The sequence below is a fragment of the Eumetopias jubatus genome, unplaced genomic scaffold (genome assembly GCF_037043125.1).
Source record: "Eumetopias jubatus isolate StellerSeaLion01/CBP00866 unplaced genomic scaffold, mEumJub1_p1.0 scaffold_15, whole genome shotgun sequence".
Classification (NCBI taxonomy): Eukaryota; Metazoa; Chordata; class Mammalia; order Carnivora; family Otariidae; genus Eumetopias; species Eumetopias jubatus.
This window is the reverse complement of record NW_028274821.1, coordinates 83,843,561-83,861,510: the sequence shown is the minus strand read 5'-3', so window position 1 is coordinate 83,861,510 and position 17,950 is coordinate 83,843,561. Positions and strand designations below refer to the sequence as shown.

General features: G+C 42.5%; 1 protein-coding gene across 5 annotated transcripts in view; it reads left to right on the top strand.

Annotated features, from left to right (window-relative positions):
* Positions 1 to 17,950, top strand: part of DENND1A (DENN domain containing 1A) — a 496,855-nt gene that overhangs the window by 274,011 nt on the left and 204,894 nt on the right. For all 5 annotated transcript variants that reach the window (XM_028107675.2, XM_028107673.2, XM_088019125.1 and 2 more), the window contains one exon: positions 6,506 to 6,606. In XM_028107675.2, the coding sequence (XP_027963476.2) occupies positions 6,506 to 6,606 (101 nt within the window). The remainder of the gene's footprint in view (positions 1 to 6,505; positions 6,607 to 17,950) is intronic.

The window sequence follows — 17,950 nt, the reverse complement described above, 5'->3', positions numbered from 1 at the left end:
CACAGAATGGAGGAGTGACAGCACCTTGCTGTCCCTGTATTAAAATGAATATCAATCTCAATGTAACTTTGCCTTTTTTCTCTTTCATCTTAAAGAAAAGTCTTCACTCCCTTCACTCTTGGTGCTATGGGCTTATTTACATTATAGTGTGCCATACCATCGTTTCTGCCTCTGTTTTGAAAGCTAGAGCTTTTCTCTGGCAGTTTTAGTTGCTTTGATATTTTGCGGTGTCAGATCTTGGCACAAAAGCTTGTCGCCCTGGCTAATAACTTACTCTAATTACTTTACCTAGTAGGTCGCTTTTTGAAAAAAAAAGAAGTGAGAGAAGTGGTTAAGCAGGTGATCTCCTGAGAAAGCTTCCTGTTGATCTCACTCTTAGATGCTCGATTCTGTGTTAGTGTGCTGGATATTTTTTCCCCCTTCCCTTTAGCCAGAGGATAGTAGAGAAGCAAGAGGTAGGATGTGTTCCATCCAACAAAGAGAAACTACTGGAAGAAAGATTGCCCCCACCGCCTGCAAAAAAAAAAAAAAAAAGAAGCATTATATTTTGGCTTCTAAGAAAAGCAGGACATTCTTTGCTCTTTTCCCTCTTTCCACGCACATGTCTGGCATCTGTCTAGACCAGCCGAAGGTCTTTGATTTCTAAGGCTTTATAAATTGTCTTTCTGTTAAAGCATCTTTGATAGTTTCTTAAAAGCCAACTCTTCCCTCACTAAATATAGTAAACACAATTTGATCATAGCTGAACCATTTATAATGAAAGGTTTTTCTCATACCCTTGGAAGGGTTGAGTAGATTAACTTTCATAAAGTGCCTGCAAAAAAACTTTTTGTTGATCTCATAGTGGGTTTTCTATTTGAGAATAGATAAAAATCAAAAACAAAGTCAGCAACACGGTTTGAATCATGGTACCGTTTATTTCTTGATGACTACAAACATGGTTTAGAATTAAATAAAAGAATCTAGTTCACAAACTGAGAGAGCTAACAACTTCTACAAGACACACAACGTTTTCTGCAACTGTTCTACTTAGGATGATTTGTGGGTGAAATGAGTGGACTTAAAAATGACCTATCTTTAAAGCCTAGAAATCTGGTGTTCTTTCTGTACTCTTTGTTTTTATCAATTTCCTGGTGTTTGGCTTCGGAGGGGAAATCGAAATTCTGCCTCGAACTAACCCTGTGATGAAGCAGGTGTCAGTTTGATCTTTCAGCATCCTGAATTCTAGGATGTGAAGAATGACTGTGACCATCTGATTTTTCCTCTGTCTGCCTTTAGAACTTGGAATCTCAATATCTTTTAGAAATGTGCAGCTTCTAATTGTGATCTCTTAAGCAATTACCGTTCATTAAATGTCACCTTGCCTACCATTCCTCCTGGTATTAAGCTGGAGGCATTCTTACATTCCCCAACGTTTGCCCAGCGCCTGCTCTGTGTCAAGCATAGTGAGATAGGGAGGGAAAATCAAATGTGGTCTCTGGCCTTGAGGAGCTCCCGTCTTTAGTTTCATGCCCCCTGGTCTCCTAAGGTCATCTACCTCTGAGATATCCAGAGTGTTGGGGGCCAAGCACTGGGGAAGGCAGTGCCTTCCACGGTCAGGTGTTAGGGCTGCGGTGGCTGAAACGTGGTAGTTCCAAGGTAACACAGGAATTCCAGGTGGGCCCCTGTAACTGCAGACCTGAAAAAGTAAGACAAGCTTTGAGACAGACCCTGTTTTACTTATACTTGGTATAGCTGAAGAAGGTGAGCTGGGGCAGGGGAGGCACATTCTTCACGTCAAAGGATGGTAATTCCTCTAGATCAGAAATTGTCAAAGCTGGAAGAGGGCACAGAAGATGACAGACTCCAACTTCTTGTTTTCCCTGTAGGTGAAATTGAGACCCAGGAGAGGAAGCGGCTTGCTCAGATCAAAAAGAGAGTTAATGGCAGCTCTATGCAAGTATATGAAAGGAAACATGACAGAAAGCCAGACTTTGAAATAGTGTGCCAGATTGGGGTGTAAGCCTTTCCGTTTGACCAGCAATCATTATGCCCTTGTCTAGAATTTCCAGTGGATTAAAGACAATACAACACCCTAGTTAAGTATAACTAACCCCCGGGAAATTATCAGATCTGTGTTTGTTTTCAAAATGATTATTTTCTGTTAATTGGTATTTTACCCCAGTAATTTGGTCATCTAACAGCAAGGCAAACATATTTCTACGTAATTTGGCCGTGCTGGTAGGAACAGTATCACACCTAGTTCAGGCTCCTCAGCATGGTGTGTAGGCACAGGGTAGGCAGTCAAAAATCTTTTTAGTTAATTTATACATTGTGGAAACACAGTGGCCATTATAGTCTGACAGACCTGGATGTGAGTCCCAGTTCTGTCACTTATGAGCCGTGTGGCTTTGGGTAAGTTATTTCACCTTTGAGGCTGTTTTCTGCATCTGTGAAATATGGCGATGAGTGTATATGTATGTAAACATGCACACTTCTAAAACAATACTTTGCAGTATCCTAAACCGCTAACACGGTACCTGGTACGTATACTGTGGGGATTCCTTGGGTTTTTTTTCTTATTTGTTTGTTTTAAGGGGAGACTCTTACTTTTGTTTCATGTTAAACTGCAGAGCTACCATTAGGAATCAGCGAAGGAACTAGAATCGAAGACTGTGGCTATCTGGGCATTATATCTGAGAACTACCTTAAACTAAGAAAAAAAAATACATACACACACATAATGTCTTCGTGATTTTTCCAGCTCTGTCATTGATCACTGTCCCTGTCCTATCCCTGTTGCTGTCTTTCTTTCTCTCCCTTTGCCTCAAAGAAAACTAATGGAGCCATACAGAAAGCTCCAAGATAGAACTGACCTTGTGCACCTTTAATTGAGGACAGAATTTGCTAAAAGTGCGTCTAGAAACCCACCAGTGGTTTACTTTACAATCTGTGTCCTGGCTAGACTGGCTGTTGGCTGTATAATTTGTCTAGTTTTGTCTGGAGTCTTAGACTATTCAGCTGCTTCAGGGCAAAATCTTTTGGGGTGTCATTAAATGGGATTGATAATTGGCTTCTGATGAATATTCATTGTGACTAATGACTTTGGGCAAATTTTACACATACTATCTTTCTATTCTCCCACCGAGTGAGATTTTGATAGGATCATTTTCTTCAACTTGCACTTCAATTAAATATTCAGAATACCCCTTTGTTGACTATAATCCAAATTGTATACTTTCATTACTTTAAAATTTTGTATTCTGTAAAGAATGAGCATAGGCTTTTAGGAACCTTATTTTTACAAATGGAGTTGGCCTTACAGTTGTTTTTAAAATAAGTGGCTAATGATAATTTATGGGATATAATATTATTTCTGATTAAGCACAGGTAAGTCATAACACTTTTCTTGTGGTTGACTCACCACTATTCCTAAGTAACGATGTGCATTGTTTTGCCACTTTGCATTTTGGAAAAGAGCCAAACAATTCTCTTTTTTGTTTGTTTGTTTTCTTAACCAAATGGATAAATGCGTTTTACTCCAATTAGAGATTTGGCTTTTAGAAAACCGCCAATGAGGATGATGATCAAGCACCTTTAAAGTTCAGTTTTTATGAGGGATAGGTAATTTTATAATCTTGACATTTAGCTTTTAGGTCTTTTTGAGGGAAAGGAGACATGAAAAGAACATTGTCTGGAGATAAGATCTCTGTCGCTTTATTGCTTGAAATAGGATTTTGACTCAAACCAATTCAAGCTAAAAAGGGGGAAATAATCAAGTTCTGTCTCAACCAGGAACATTCTATGGAATGACTTTTCCAAAGAGAATTACAAATGAATTAATGTGATGAGGACATCTTATATTTGTACAGCACCTTAGAGATTTTAAAGTGCTTTTACTTATTTATTTGATGTGTTGTAGAGTTACAGAATAGGTGTATTATTGAAAGAAAGAAAAGAAAGAATGAATCCATTGACATGACTTCCCAAAAGTGGCATATTTGTGTGTCTAAGCTTGCCATTATTGTTTTGGAATTTGAGTCCTATACCCCACTCTGTGAGACTCAGCAAAATGTTGGTCCATTAGTTAAAAGCCAGGTCACTCACTATGTTTATATTGTGAATATATTTTAAGTAGGAATTGTTTTTTATTTATGGAAGAAACATTGCATCGACTCGCACTTGCACAGATGCTGTGCCCCTAGAACAAGGGGAAGAAGAGGGGCAGGGTCCTCCTGGAGTTTACAGTGAGAGGACAGGAATAGGCCCATAATAATGGGGACTTATGCCCAGAAGAGCCATGCGAGGAAAGTAGTGCTTTCACAGAGACCCAGAGGAGGAGTTTGCTAGGGGCACAGATCCAGGAAAGGAGTACATAGCTACCCCTAAGTCTGAAACGACTTATTCAAAGGATAAACCTGGAGAAGGTGGTAGAGGCTGTGTCTGGAGATGCTGCTCTCCAGGTAGACTGGAAGCTACCTGGAGAGGTAGCTTCAGGCCTGCTCCCGACTTGCCCGCAGAGACTTCCAAGGAGGATGTGACATGACTGGACCTGTACTTTAGTATGAGTCCTTTGACAGCTAGTTAAAGGATGGGCAGGAAGAACTGGGGCCCAAAGCCAGGGTAACCCTCCAGCCTGACTTCAGGGTGCAGTTGGAGTGAAGTTTGTTCATTTTCTCCCCATTCAACACCAGCAAAGATTTTTCATCTCTTCTAACCCTGAAGAGATAGGTCATGTAAAATATGACAGCCTTCTCTATATGGAATCCTACTGAAATGGGTTGAGAAGGGATGGATTAAACCTACAAGCCTTGGCAGAGTCGCTGGGAACAACTCTTGAGAGCTTGCTGGATCAGCTTCTGTTCATGACATGTACCTGATCTAAAGAACAGGGTCTGGAGGGAGAAGGAGGGGGAAGAAAGTAGCGGCCGTGGATTTAATACACAGCTTTCACAACTGGGAAACATCAGCAGAATATCCAATTTAAAGCTGTTCATGTTACACTAACCTCTGGGATTCTTTTAACTGGGCCTTGGCACGTCACTCTTTCGCCACGTAAATGTCCTTCTGTCAGCAAAGGCCAGTTAACAGCTTCCAAAAGAAGCAAAGACCTCATGGGAACAGGCTTCCCAGAAACCAAAGAAACATTAAAGAAAAAAGGCAGAAAGAAACATGTGTTGTTGGCTTTTGTCACTTCATAGCCATATCTCCAAAGGTGTTGAGGTTTTTTTTTTTCCTTCTTTCACTATACTGAATTTTGTAGCAATTTTATTCCATTATATCTGTCCCAATTTTTTTAATTGTATCAGATCCTGATAGGATGTATCTAGCTCTTAAGAAAAAGAAGGAATATGAAATAGGGGCATGTCAAAAGAAGAGGGAGAGGAAGGATTAGTCAGTAAACAGTGCTGGGGCAATTGATTAACTATGTGGAAAAAATAAATTCTCACCTCTGTCCTTAAACCTAAATTAATTCCAGATGGATTAAAGAGTTAAATGCTGGGGAAGAATTTGAAGGCCTTTCTCAGTATAACAGCAGTAGAAACCATCATGAAGGATAAGATTTGTCTGTGAAATTATTTAAACCTTCTCTTCCCCCCCCCCGCCCAATTCAAAGGAAATTATAGAAGGATAAGTTATTTTCAGAAACATTACAATTAGTATCCTTTGTCTATCCAGTGTTTGCTTGTAAATCACTTTTAAAAAATGCTGATACTCATTAGTGGACTAAGAATTTGAACAGACCATTTATCTAGGAAATATAACCAAGAAACATGACAAGATGCTAAGCCTTAGACATGATCAGAGGAATAAAAATAAAATCCAAATAGATACACTTCCAAAGCTACTAACTTGACTACAGTTCTTAGCTCTGGTGAGGTGTGGAGAGAACATTCTAGTGCATGGCTGTGGGAGTGTAAAGAGCCTCCATCCATTATTTATTATATTAATCCTCTTATTATATTTAAATTATAGTACTGTCTCTGAATCTTACATCTAGGAACCATGTATAAAAATTATTGACATGATCTGATTATATATTGTAATGTTGGGAGAGTGGTTAAATATAGTGTGGGAAATTCATTGAGTGTCATTAAAAGGTATGTCTTCTAGGAATATTTAAGGATGTGGGAAAATGCCAGCGAATAAACAAACTTTAAAAGAAGGCAAATGAGCACTGTATTTACAGTAATCCTAATTTTATTAGAAAGGTGAATAAAAGTGCTTTGTTGGTAATTCCCCAAAATATCAGGTTATCTTCAGATGGTGAAAGGCTTTTATTTTCTTTTGCCCCTTTTTCCATTTTCTAAATTTGTTACTGTCGTTGTGCATTAGCTTCATAATCAGGGTGGGGAGGAAGATTTCTTAGGAAAAGCAAGCTCTTACTAAATTTGAATTCTAGTGGTTAACTCCTATTTTTAAAAATGTCGAGAAGTAGGTATTGAATTTTATTGCTCACCTCCAACAACAGCGTCTCCGCATGTGGATTTCTTGGCTCTGAAGTTTTGGTTTGCTTGTATTGCAGTTGACCGCCTGCATCCACGGGGCCGCCGCCATGCTGTACCCCATGTTCTGGCAGCACGTGTACATCCCCGTCCTGCCTCCGCATCTGCTGGACTACTGCTGGTAAGGCTGCTGCCTACTCCGTCCCCTGCTTTCCCTTCTCCAGCACCTACCGAGGACATTAGGGCTGTCCCTCATAATGCATTTGGTGATTAAACTGAAACTACTAACTTCAAAACGAGGTGAATTTTAGACCAGGTGATTGCATGGCCCTTTTGTTTCCAAATGGCTTTCAGCTATGCCATGGCGTTCTGCAGAGTTCAAGGCCGTGGATCTTTTCCCATCTCTCACTTTGGAGAGACCAAAGCACCACGTAGTGGTGTGTTATTTTTTTTTTTTTTCTTTTTCCCCCAGGATGGATTGGAGCCTGGTGAAAACAGTTGGGGTCCCCGAGGTCTTCAAGTTTCAGCCATACCCTGGCACATTCTGTAGGACTCGTTTTCAGCTGTGGTTTGGGCGTACAAGCCAGACTTCAAAACCCTCTGCAGTTTTTTGATGGGAGTTTCACTGTTGAGGGAAATGTATTTTAGTGGAAGGAAGGCAAGCAGGCTTTAGTGTCAGCTCTACCACCTTGGGCAAGTCCCTTGGCTTAAGACTTTGTTTCCTCATCTGCAAAATGAAGTTGTTCCATATGTAATATATAAAGATAAATGATACAGGAGATGAAGGGACACGATGTAGAAAAGCTGGCTCGTGGTAAGGGCTCAGTAAATGTTTCCGCAGATATATTGTCACTATCTGTCCTCGATAGATTACCAAGAAAGACTGTGTAACGGATTTGGATCTGTTTTCTTTCTGAGTAATTTCTTTCTCTAGCATAATGTGATTAAAGACATTGTCTCCAGACAGCTCAAGTCAGCAGTTGTTGATAAGGGAGCACTGTACATATGTGGGTAAAGGTACTGCCTGCCAGAAATTAAGAGCTTCAGGAGAAAGGGACCCATTGAGGGGTCACAGCCCTGTCACTTAAAAACAGATGATTTTAGGACATTTACCATCAGGTCAGTCATAATCTTTGCTGGGTTCTTCCAGCCCATTTTGCAATCCTGTCACTTGAGATGGTTCGCTGAAGTAGCCAGATTGTCCTGGGAGCTTAAGGGTGTTCTGCAGTACTCCTAGTTTGAATGTGTTGGGCTCACTCTTATCCCAAGAAGCAGTGTATACAACCAAGATGTAGCTCAGGGCCATCAGGTAAAAATCAGTGGCCCTCTCCAGTGCATAGCACTAAGTGAATCAGCTCATTTCTCTCTCAATTATGTATCTTTCTTATCAAGGTAGCTGTTCTTATTTGTGCCTTTCTCCCACTTCCTATGAAATTAAGGGACTAATCCTCTGCTTAGACTTGCCGCTTCCTTTTGAGCTTCTAAACCAGCTACCTTGGTTTTTTCCATACTGCCATGTGTGTCAAAGGAGAGGACCATGTTTGCTATCCAGTAGTGTTTGTTGTTGTTTGAATGAAAGATTGGGGGGCTGGGTGGAGGAGGACACCGACACTCAGACAGGAAGAAGGAGGGGCGTGGGAGGGGGGAAGAAACAGACAGAGGTGGAGGAGGGTAGTGAGAGGAAGAGACGGAAAAGGTAGAAAGGGGACATATGTTCCTAAGACAGACTCACAGTGATTCCCAGTCCCCTTGGCACATGGAAGCCTGCTGCCAGCCCCAACATAGAACACTCTCCTAGACACCTACCCCCACACAGGCACGTGGCCCCATACTCTCTCTCTCTCTCTCACACACACACACGTCCCTTCCCTATGCACACGTCTGTGATCCCCCCATGGAGAGACACCCCCCCTGCACACCTCACCTCGGACATGTGCTGTAAGAGGAAACCTTAGAGTTTTCCCTGGAAAAGACTCACCTGTGTGTCTTGATGCTGCACTTCAGATGGGAGCACAAATGGGCTTCTGTGTGCAGGTATTGGTAGGACCTGGCAGCGTCATTGTAGTTTCTCTGCCTCCCAAATAGTACGACTTTATTATTCTATTATTTCAAAAGCTTTGGTTGCTAAATTGTCAGCTAGCTTAAAACTAGCAGCTTACATTCCCAGAACTGTGCAGAGAAAAAGGCTTTGTCAGTTCCAGTGGTAACAATAGCCGCCAGAGTTGAACATCTCCTGTGTCCCAGTCTGTGATCTCACTTAATTCTTCTAACAACCCTGGGAGGTGGGTATCATTAGCTCCATTTCACAGATTGGGAGACCAAGGCCCCAAGAAGTTTAGTAACTTGTTCCAATATAGATATCATTGTATTGTATGATTCCGTTTTTATAAAAACAAACGTGTGTCTATAAAACACAAAAAGGTGTGTATACATATGTAGATGTATGTGTGTATATGTATATTTGTGTGTACACACACACACACACACACACACACAGGCAGAGATCTAAGAGGAAACATACCACAGTGTTAGCAGGGTTTGTGATGGGGAGGAGGGAGAGGAACTCAGTGTGATTTTTATTTTATTTTGTTCTATGTTATTCTGTTTCTACAACGAAAAAGTATGGTTTCTATACTTGAAAAGTTTCACTCTAAAAAAATCAGTATTCTAGCCAGTTGTTCTTTCCAGCCCTCCTTTCTTGTTTGCTTAAAGGATTTATTGGCTGTTTTGCTCTTCTCCTGTGGAAGGTGATCCGAGATCCTCTTTCCAACTTCCTCTCTAACCCCACCCCTCTCCTGAACTGCGTCATCAGCCTGCCCAAGAGCGATGATGCTGGCGGGTCTACCTTAGAAGGGAAGACCCGACAGTTGAAGGCTACTAAGTCCTTGTCAACCCCAACTTCCACTCCAAAAAAAGCTAAGACTTGTATTTTTCAGAGCCTGAGTGGGTTTTGTGACTAGGCTCCATCTTGGAGGTTTCTGTGTATATGATAGCAGTCCCTCTCCTGGTCTCTTGTTTTCACAAAAGAACTTTTTTGACATTTGACCAAAGGATGATTACAGGCCAGTGGAGATTGGTATCTGTTTATTAACTACAAGATGTTAAGAATGTGGAAATAAAAGACCCCCAAGAGAAAAAACAGATCTTCCATTCAAGGCTTGATTTGATCACCTTCAGCCTGCTACCAACTGCTTTGGTCAGAAACTACAAATGTCATGAAATTTGAGTCAATGCTAATAACTTTATTCTATTGTGCTCGGTGACTTTCACCACTGTTGAGTTTAATCCTTGGTGGTAAGAGCCAGCAGGGATAACTAGCATTTTAAGTAAAGTGCTAGGAGCTTGAAACATGTAAATTTGAAGGAGGTTTGTTCCTCTGCAGATGTTTTAAATGTTAAGTATGTCCCCATGCAGGGGATACACGAAATGGAATCTGAAAACTATTATCTCCTGTAGAAATGAACTCTCAATTTACTCACTGCACAGGAAGGGCAGATTCTAGTCATTTTCACTGCCAGCAGGTGCCCTTTCTATGCATAATAGACTTCGAAAGTGTAATTAACACATGAGGACCACTGCTGCCAGTTTTTCTTCAGGTACATGCTGCTAGGGGTTTTCAGGACAACAGTGTAGGCTGTGAGAGCTTTTTACATTGCACTTGAAGATGAGGTGTTCATTGACTGCTGGACAAAGACATGTTAAATGGGGCTGAGTCCAGATCCTGCTGTTGGTATCACAAGTCATGGTCCTTGGGCCCAGAGACCCCAAGAGCTATATAATACAGCCTTGGGTAGAACAGAGGCCAGTAGAGCAAAGCTCTGGGCCGCGGTGAATAAATGGAAAGTATGATGCCGAAAACCTCACAATTATGTGGAAGACTCTAATTGCACATTCACAAATACAGCAACCAATTATCTGAGTTAACTTTAATTAGAGTTATAATCACAGATTTTAATTATCTGAATAAATCCGTTTAGTACAAATGGTCTGCCCTAAATATTTCCCAAATTAAATTTTTCAAATCCCTTCCCATTTTTGGAGAGGATGGTAGAGAAAGTGCTGCCTGGGCTTTGGATTCAGACAAACCTGGATTCAAATCTCAATTTCGTCTCTTATTAGCTGTGTAACAATTAAAAATCTATTTTATCTCTTTGACTTGCTGTATCTTTTTCTGTAAAGTGGGTTTAATTTACCTACTTTGAAGAGTGGCTTTAGAATTTGAGAGATTGGTCATCAAGTGGCAAACAGGGGCCATTTAGTAAATGGTGGTTGCTCTTATCATGGTTATTATAAACATGGGACATGGATTTTGGTTTCCAGAAGATTTAACTCACATCAAACATTCTTACTTCTACTGCCTTGTGAGCTCAGGGGAAAACTTTGTAATTCATCTTTTCTTTTTACCCCTCAGATTGTTTTTATTTTGATTTTTTTTTTTATTTAACTTGAGTTATTGTATGGTTGTTTTCATTTGCAGCTGTGGCATAAGAATGAAAAGAAAAGAAACAAAAGCAGATGGCAGAGAAAACGAAAGGAGTAAGACATTTCCAGCCCTTATGAATATTTAAAAACATGTGCTGCTGGTTCCTTTCTACTTTAGATCTGTACCATTTTCTTGACTTTGAAAGTGAAAATGAGAATGTTGCCTACCTTGGCTGATGGCAGCCCTGACCTTGGCCGGTGTTGGGAGGGCCTGCCTATTTCTGGGACAAAGGGATTAACTTGCTGATGAGAATCTGCGTTTCCCTTCATTATCATAATCACCATCTATTGAGTAGTGTATGTGTCATACTCTTTATAAATATTATTGCAAATCTTCAAAATCAAACCCTAAATAATATTTCATTATTAGCTCCATTGCATAGATTAGGAAATCGAAGCTCAGGGAGGTTTAGTGACTTAAACGACTGTCACACAGCTAAGAAATGGTAGAGCCTGCATTTAAAACGTAAGGCCATCTCATACTAAAGCTTTCCTTACTAATATCCTCTAGAGTTTTAGAGAATAAGTTGTACCCATCACCAAGATTTGGTGAAAAAAACTTTCATGTAGGCTTCTTGATGACTTACGTTTTTCATTCAGAAAATATTTGTAGAGCACTTACTATACACCGGGCACTATGCTAATTAAATGTTGCTAATAAAGGGTCCCAGTAGAAACCATGTGGTATTTCCCATGTAAATTCCTTTTTCTGCCTTACTCTTCAGAAGTAGTCCTAAATAAGGACTACAATACAAGTCAGTTCCCAAATTGCATTGCATATTTGGGTTATTCTGGACACTTGTTAACATGCCTTTGTGACAAAATATTTCCAGAGCAGATCAGGGCAAGTTCATGCTGTCCCCCAAAGGCCAGCCAGATCAAGAGCCAAGTTTGTAGCTAACTCCTGATGCTCTTGAGGACATGGTTGAACCAAAAATTATATCCTGTGTGTACAATTAAGGTTTGAATTTTGCAGTTGTGTTTGTAAAATGCATTGTATCTCCTGACTCTGGAAACCATTCTTCCACTCAGAGTGGGCATGCTCAGATTCTGTGTGAGAGATACTAGTTCTAGATTCTTTATCCATGTTGCCTGTTGGGTTCTCAGTCAATCCCCACATGCTGCATCATGTATTCCATCTAGAGTGTTTAGCAAGCAGTCTGAAATATGCCTGATCACAGGGTGCAGAATCCATGTGGTGTAGGGGCATCAGTCTGGACAAAGCTATGAAGTGACTTCTGGATGACTGGGACTGAGTCCAGTCTAATCTCTCTCTTCATCAATGCAATGATTTTGCATAGAGAATAAATTGATGCTAAAGTTAGTGGGATTATTGATATTCTTAGTGACAGAAATAGAAATCAATGAAGTGTGGTGCGATGGAAACAGAAAAACCTGGCTTTGGTTCTGGCTTCCCCATTTACTAGCTTTGAGGTCACTGAACCTCTCTGAGCCTCCTTTCTCTTCTGTCAAACACGAATAATAATTACTACTGACACAAAATAGGTGTTCCATAAATAGTAGATACTATTTTTGTTAATAATTATATATATGTGTATATATATACACATATATATGTATGTGCATATATATGTATATATGTGTATATATATGTATATATGTGTATATGTATATATACATATATATGTATGTGTATATACATATATAGTCTGTCTATTAATGCGAATATATATAAATGACCCAGCAAAATCCATTTGAAATACACGACACCCAGGTAAAATGGAAGTAGATTAGGTAGACAGGTGTGGCTAAAATTCTCCTGTATATACCAAAGTCTGGGCTATGTAGGTTTTGTTAAAGATTGAATTCCAGGGTGCCTGAGTGGCTCAGTTGGTTAAGGGACTGCCTTCGGCTCAGGTCATGATCCTGGAGTCCCGGGATCGAGTCCCGCATCGGGCTCCCTGCTCAGCAGGGTGTCTGCTTCTCCCTCGGACCCTCCCCCCTCTCATGCTCTCTCTCTATCTCATTCTCTCTCTCAAATAAATAAAATCTTAAAAAAAAAAAAAGATTGAATTCCAAGTGAGCAAAAACTGTCATTTCCATTTTGTAGCAAGTATTTATGAGTGCCTCCTATGTCCCTGGCATTGGGCACGGGAAGATAGGAGCTTATCTGTAGATGGTCCCTGATCTGATAAAACACTCCTTCACAGAAGAATTCAGGTGTCCTGGCAAGAGTAGGAGGACAAATTTTTTCAGCTAAGAAGCAGCAAGGGACCAGGTCCAATGCTCAGGGGGTGGAAGCAGTGCAACAGGTGCTCCTCTGGGAGCAGTAGTAGAAGGTATGGACCAGGATTTCAGTTTCAGACAGCAGAAGGAAGGAAGTTGGGTCTGTGGTGGGCCTGATGGGCAGGAAGTGTATAAACAATGTGAGTTGGTTGAACAAAGGGAAATTCTAATTTCCAGGTAAATCCCTTGGTAAGATTTGGCTAAACTTGACCCTGGGGTTTGAACAGGGAGGCTGAGTAGTAGATGAGTTAAGTTTCAGGTCCAAATCCTGGCTCTGGTCCCACCGAATTCATGTCTTTGGGTGAATCACATAACCTCTCCGAGCCTCCCGTTTCCTCATCCCCAAGAGTGTAGCTAAAAATACGTTGTCTATGAAAAGCCTGGCATCTAAAAACTTGTTTGGTGTTGACAGTCACTACATTTAAATGCCCCTCCATTTCCTTCAGCACCCAAAGCCAAGGATGCCAAGAGCCTTTGGAGGAAGTTTTGGACAATTTATGAGTAAACTGTCTTCCTGGCGGAAAAATGGCAGAGAGAAGAGACTGGGAGCTCTTCGCATTATCTGTGCTATAGATTACATAGGAATCTGTATTGATACTGTAGATTCTATAGGTTCAAGTTCTCCATTTTTTTAAATTCACATGTAATTCCTATACTGCAGCACTTAACAACCTTTTTAAAAGTGTACGATTCTGTGGGGTTTTTGTGTATTCGCAGGGTTGTGCAACCATCACCATTAATTCCAGATCCATTAGATTTTGAGTACAATCTTTATTGTTAGTAAGGTAATTGGTCCTTATTTAAAAATAGACATTTTTTAACCTTCCAGAAGCATATATGGCAGAAAGCAAATGTTCTGTGAAAATGAGTAGGCCGTTTAGGTGGTTGGCATCAGACCCTTAACTTGGTCCCTCCAAGGTGCCCCTGATGACACAGATGCTAGGTGTGCAGCAAGACAGCCGTCATCCAGCCTCAGCGTTGCATGCCCACAATGGTGCAGAGACTTGCAGGGTTAGAGAAGACATAGTGCCCCTCTACCATGGGAATGGCCCTTCCCCAGTTGGGGATGGTGGCTGTCGGCTCACCGACCCACCCTTTGGGTAGCTCTCCTGATGGCAGCTTACCCACCCTGTGGGCCCACCACCTCCTCTGCTGCTGCATCTACATCTGAGTGTCAGAACCTGGTCTGCTGGTCTCACCTTGCTGGGCCCAGTCCTGCTGCCTGATGTGACAGGGGGCAACACAACTTGCCTTCCTTGTCCTAGTCTCTGACTAGCCTGCATGGAGCATGGCCGGCCCTGACCTCTGCTTATACAACCAAGCCTTTGCCTGGCTTTCCATTTCTTGAGACACATTCAGTATGTAATTCCTCACTCCTCCCTGACCTGGAAACCTGTCTTGGACCCAAAACTTAGAAAACTGTGGAATTTGTATGGCACAGTGTGGTGGTCTCTATAGCAAACATTCTAGACGTGTTCCTGGTCACTAACAGCGCAGGAGCTACAGACCATGTAATGCAATCATGCCTCAGCAGGGGAGGTGCCTTACCTAATGGCAGGCAGGACTTTTGGCATGAGCGTCCCTGCCTCTCTCAGTTGTTGACCCAGGGTAGAGTACATGAAGCCACCAACACAGTGTTAGCCTCAGAGCGATCTTTCAACGAAATGGGTTTGTTCTTACCCTTAAACATTTGAAAGACTGAGGCTAGGCTAAGAAGTAATTGGATGCTGTGCATCTTGGCATGTGACATATCTTAGTCCTAGAAAAACAAAAAGAACTCTTTCCCTCTTTTTAAACTTTTACATTTGGGGGGCGGTTTACTTTCTTTTGATTTATCCATAAACCTCTTTCTTTCTCTCCTCATTTCTTTCTTCCCTCATTCATTCCTGCATTTCTATGAGACTCTCATGGGTGGCTGGTGGCTCACAACTTGAGACTTCCCTTTGCAGCTGGCTCTGGCTGTTATGGTTCTCATTGAACTCCCTGGGGCAATAGAGAGCCCTGTCTCCTGACCTTTTCTCTGTGATTAACTTCTCCTGCTACAGTGGTCTTAGCCATGGAGCCCTTCCTGATGTTTTTCAAGTATGTCTCCTTCCGGTAGACTGAGGAGGCACAAAAGGGCGGACCACTTCAGGCTTTGATGTTGACCTTTCCAGGTTTTCATCCAGGCCTTATCTTTGTAGCTCATGTGTTCATTTAGGTTGGGTTCGGGGGCTTGGAGCTCTGGAAGGCATCTCCCCCAAGCCCCAAGGTTACCCCAGGAAGCCATAGGGCCCACACTGAGAAGGGCACTGTACCCTGTCCCCCACCCCCCACGCTTCAGCTGCAGCAATAGACATGTGTCGCATTAGCAAACCATCCCCAGTGCCCGACCCCGTGCACACCCCACTGCCCCACAGTTGTGAGCCCTGTATGCTGGCTCCCAACAGCACACATGGAAGCTAGGCAGTCTGTGCCTCCTCTCCCAATCTAGAATTGCTCTGTCCTCTCATGGGTCCTCATCCCAAGCTATTGCTCATAAATCAGGGAGGGCCGGGTGGAAACCAGGCACAAAGTTAAGTACTTTTTCCCCTAAGAAAACTGTGATTAACTCATGGCATTTGTACCCCTTCTGCTTTTCAAGCCGTATTTTCTGCCTCTCACCAGCTGTGACCTTTGTCGAGTCACTTAACCTGTTTGAGCCATAGATGCCTCTGTAAATTATGGAGCTCAGGCTTTCAAGACTGCTGCCACAATGAAACGAGGTCACCTCAGGTCCGCCCCGCAGCACCTTGTGTTGTTTCCTTTACCTCAGTGCACACGTATACACTAACACGCTTATTTCATGTCTGCTGTTGGCTGTAAGCTCCGAATAGGCGGGGACCTGCGCCATTTGCTGTGCCCTCTATCCCCAGCCCTTCCGTGATGCCTGACACACAGTCATATTTGTCGGTTGTCTGACCAGCAGATGCAAGACACTGAGCATATAACAGATGTACCATAAGATGTTCGTTTTCTCTTTCCCCTCCCCAGTTGCCTTTTTCAAATTCAAGCTCCTGAATGACTAGCTGATTTTTCTCTATGGACACCATGAAGCCTATTATAATCCCGTTTCTCCCTGGAGCGCTCAGAGCCAAATTTGTGGCCCTCACAGCAGGTGTGCAAGAAACCTCACAGTACACAACTAGAGCACCAATTTCACCCCGGCTTGCGTTTCTTCCTTTTGCCCTATTTCTTTTCCTGCTCTTGTTACTGTATTAAATTGCTTTAAATCTTACTTAGAACAAAAAATACCCATTCATTTAAGCTAGTAAGGCAAACAGTTTTATTCTGTGAAGTATCCACTTGCTGTTTGCTTTTTCAGTTACAATTGTCAAATAATTGTGTTTTTTTTTTCGGTAAGGTAGCATAATGGTTAAGAGAATATTAAGCAAGAGTAGTATACGAGACTTTGAAGTAGAAGGATTTGAGCTGGAATCACCATTAACTGTGACCATGGGCAGGTTTCTGGGAATCCTTTTTTTAATCTATAAAATGGATGGTATAAATAGGATTATTTGGGGATTAAATGAGATAAGGTGGCTAAAGCCTGCTGCACAGCCCTTGGTGTCTGGTGTGCACTCAGTATGTAGCAGCCCCGCTGTCGCTGTTCTTCCGTGCTCAGCACGTGGTTGGCTCTGCGAACGGAAAACCGTTCGGCTCTCCTGTGACTGACAGTCTAGGAGAACCATGCAAATGTACATGTGCTTTCTGCCAAATGGGCAGCCCACACAAAAGCCTCTAAAAAGGGAGGTGTTCGCAACCACTGGGGTTACGTGAGAAGCGGCGCTCTGCTCTGATGGGCAGCAGAGGTTCAGAAGCCTTGAAGGAGGAGGGGTTGGGGCCCAGGGACACCGTCTGAGGAAGGGCTCAGAGAGAAATTTAGGACAGGAGGATTCCTATGGTGAGGGGAGGCGGGGAGCTGGGTGCTTAGACATGATGTGACGGGGCCTACGACTTGGCATAGCTGCTTGCCAGCCCTCAGCACGCGGAGTAGGGACAACCTCATCTCCTTTCCCTCCTCCTTCCACCGGCCGCACAAAGGCTGGACTTCCGGGAAACAGTGTGCTCGTTTTGTCTCAGCAGAAAGGACCTGGGTTCTAGTCTGTTCTGCCATTGACGAGTTGTGTGACCTGCATGACCTTCATTTCTTCATCTGTATGGTGCTGGTAGCAGTTGTACCTGCCTCACACTGTTGTGGTGAGGGTCTGTGGAGAGGATGCCCGTTGAGCCCCTAGTCCAGTGCTGGCTCTTTGCAGGTGTGCAGTAGACAGTGGCTGCTGGGCCTGACTCCCTGTGCACACCGGCCAGGATATCGGCCTGCCCGCCGTCCATCTGGTCACTCCCAGTGAGACCAGAGCTATGATGCTGAGTGCTCTCTGACAAGACGTGCTGTGAGGTCTTTGTTGGTGCTCCTTCTCCCACCTCTTGTCTCCTTATTTCCGAGCAGAATCTACAAGGGACAAGCTGTGTTTACACTTTTGTTTCTTTTCCAAAAAAAAAAAAAAAGAAAAGCTCAAATGAAGAAGACTTCTTTCAGAGTTTTCCTTTCCTTTAAAAGTAGTGAACTGAGGAAAGACTTACGGGCTCCCCTTGGCCAGTCGGGATATGTGATTCAGGAGGTGCGTGCCTCTGAGAGGTGCACTGGGTACTGCAGCGTGTGAACTGTAATGCTGACTGCGCATTTTTATGGGGAAAAGAAAAGCAACACAGTGGACCTTCCAAGTCCCTGGGCAGCTCTTAGCTAATTCCTTACTGGGGTCAAAGAGGTGTTGCTC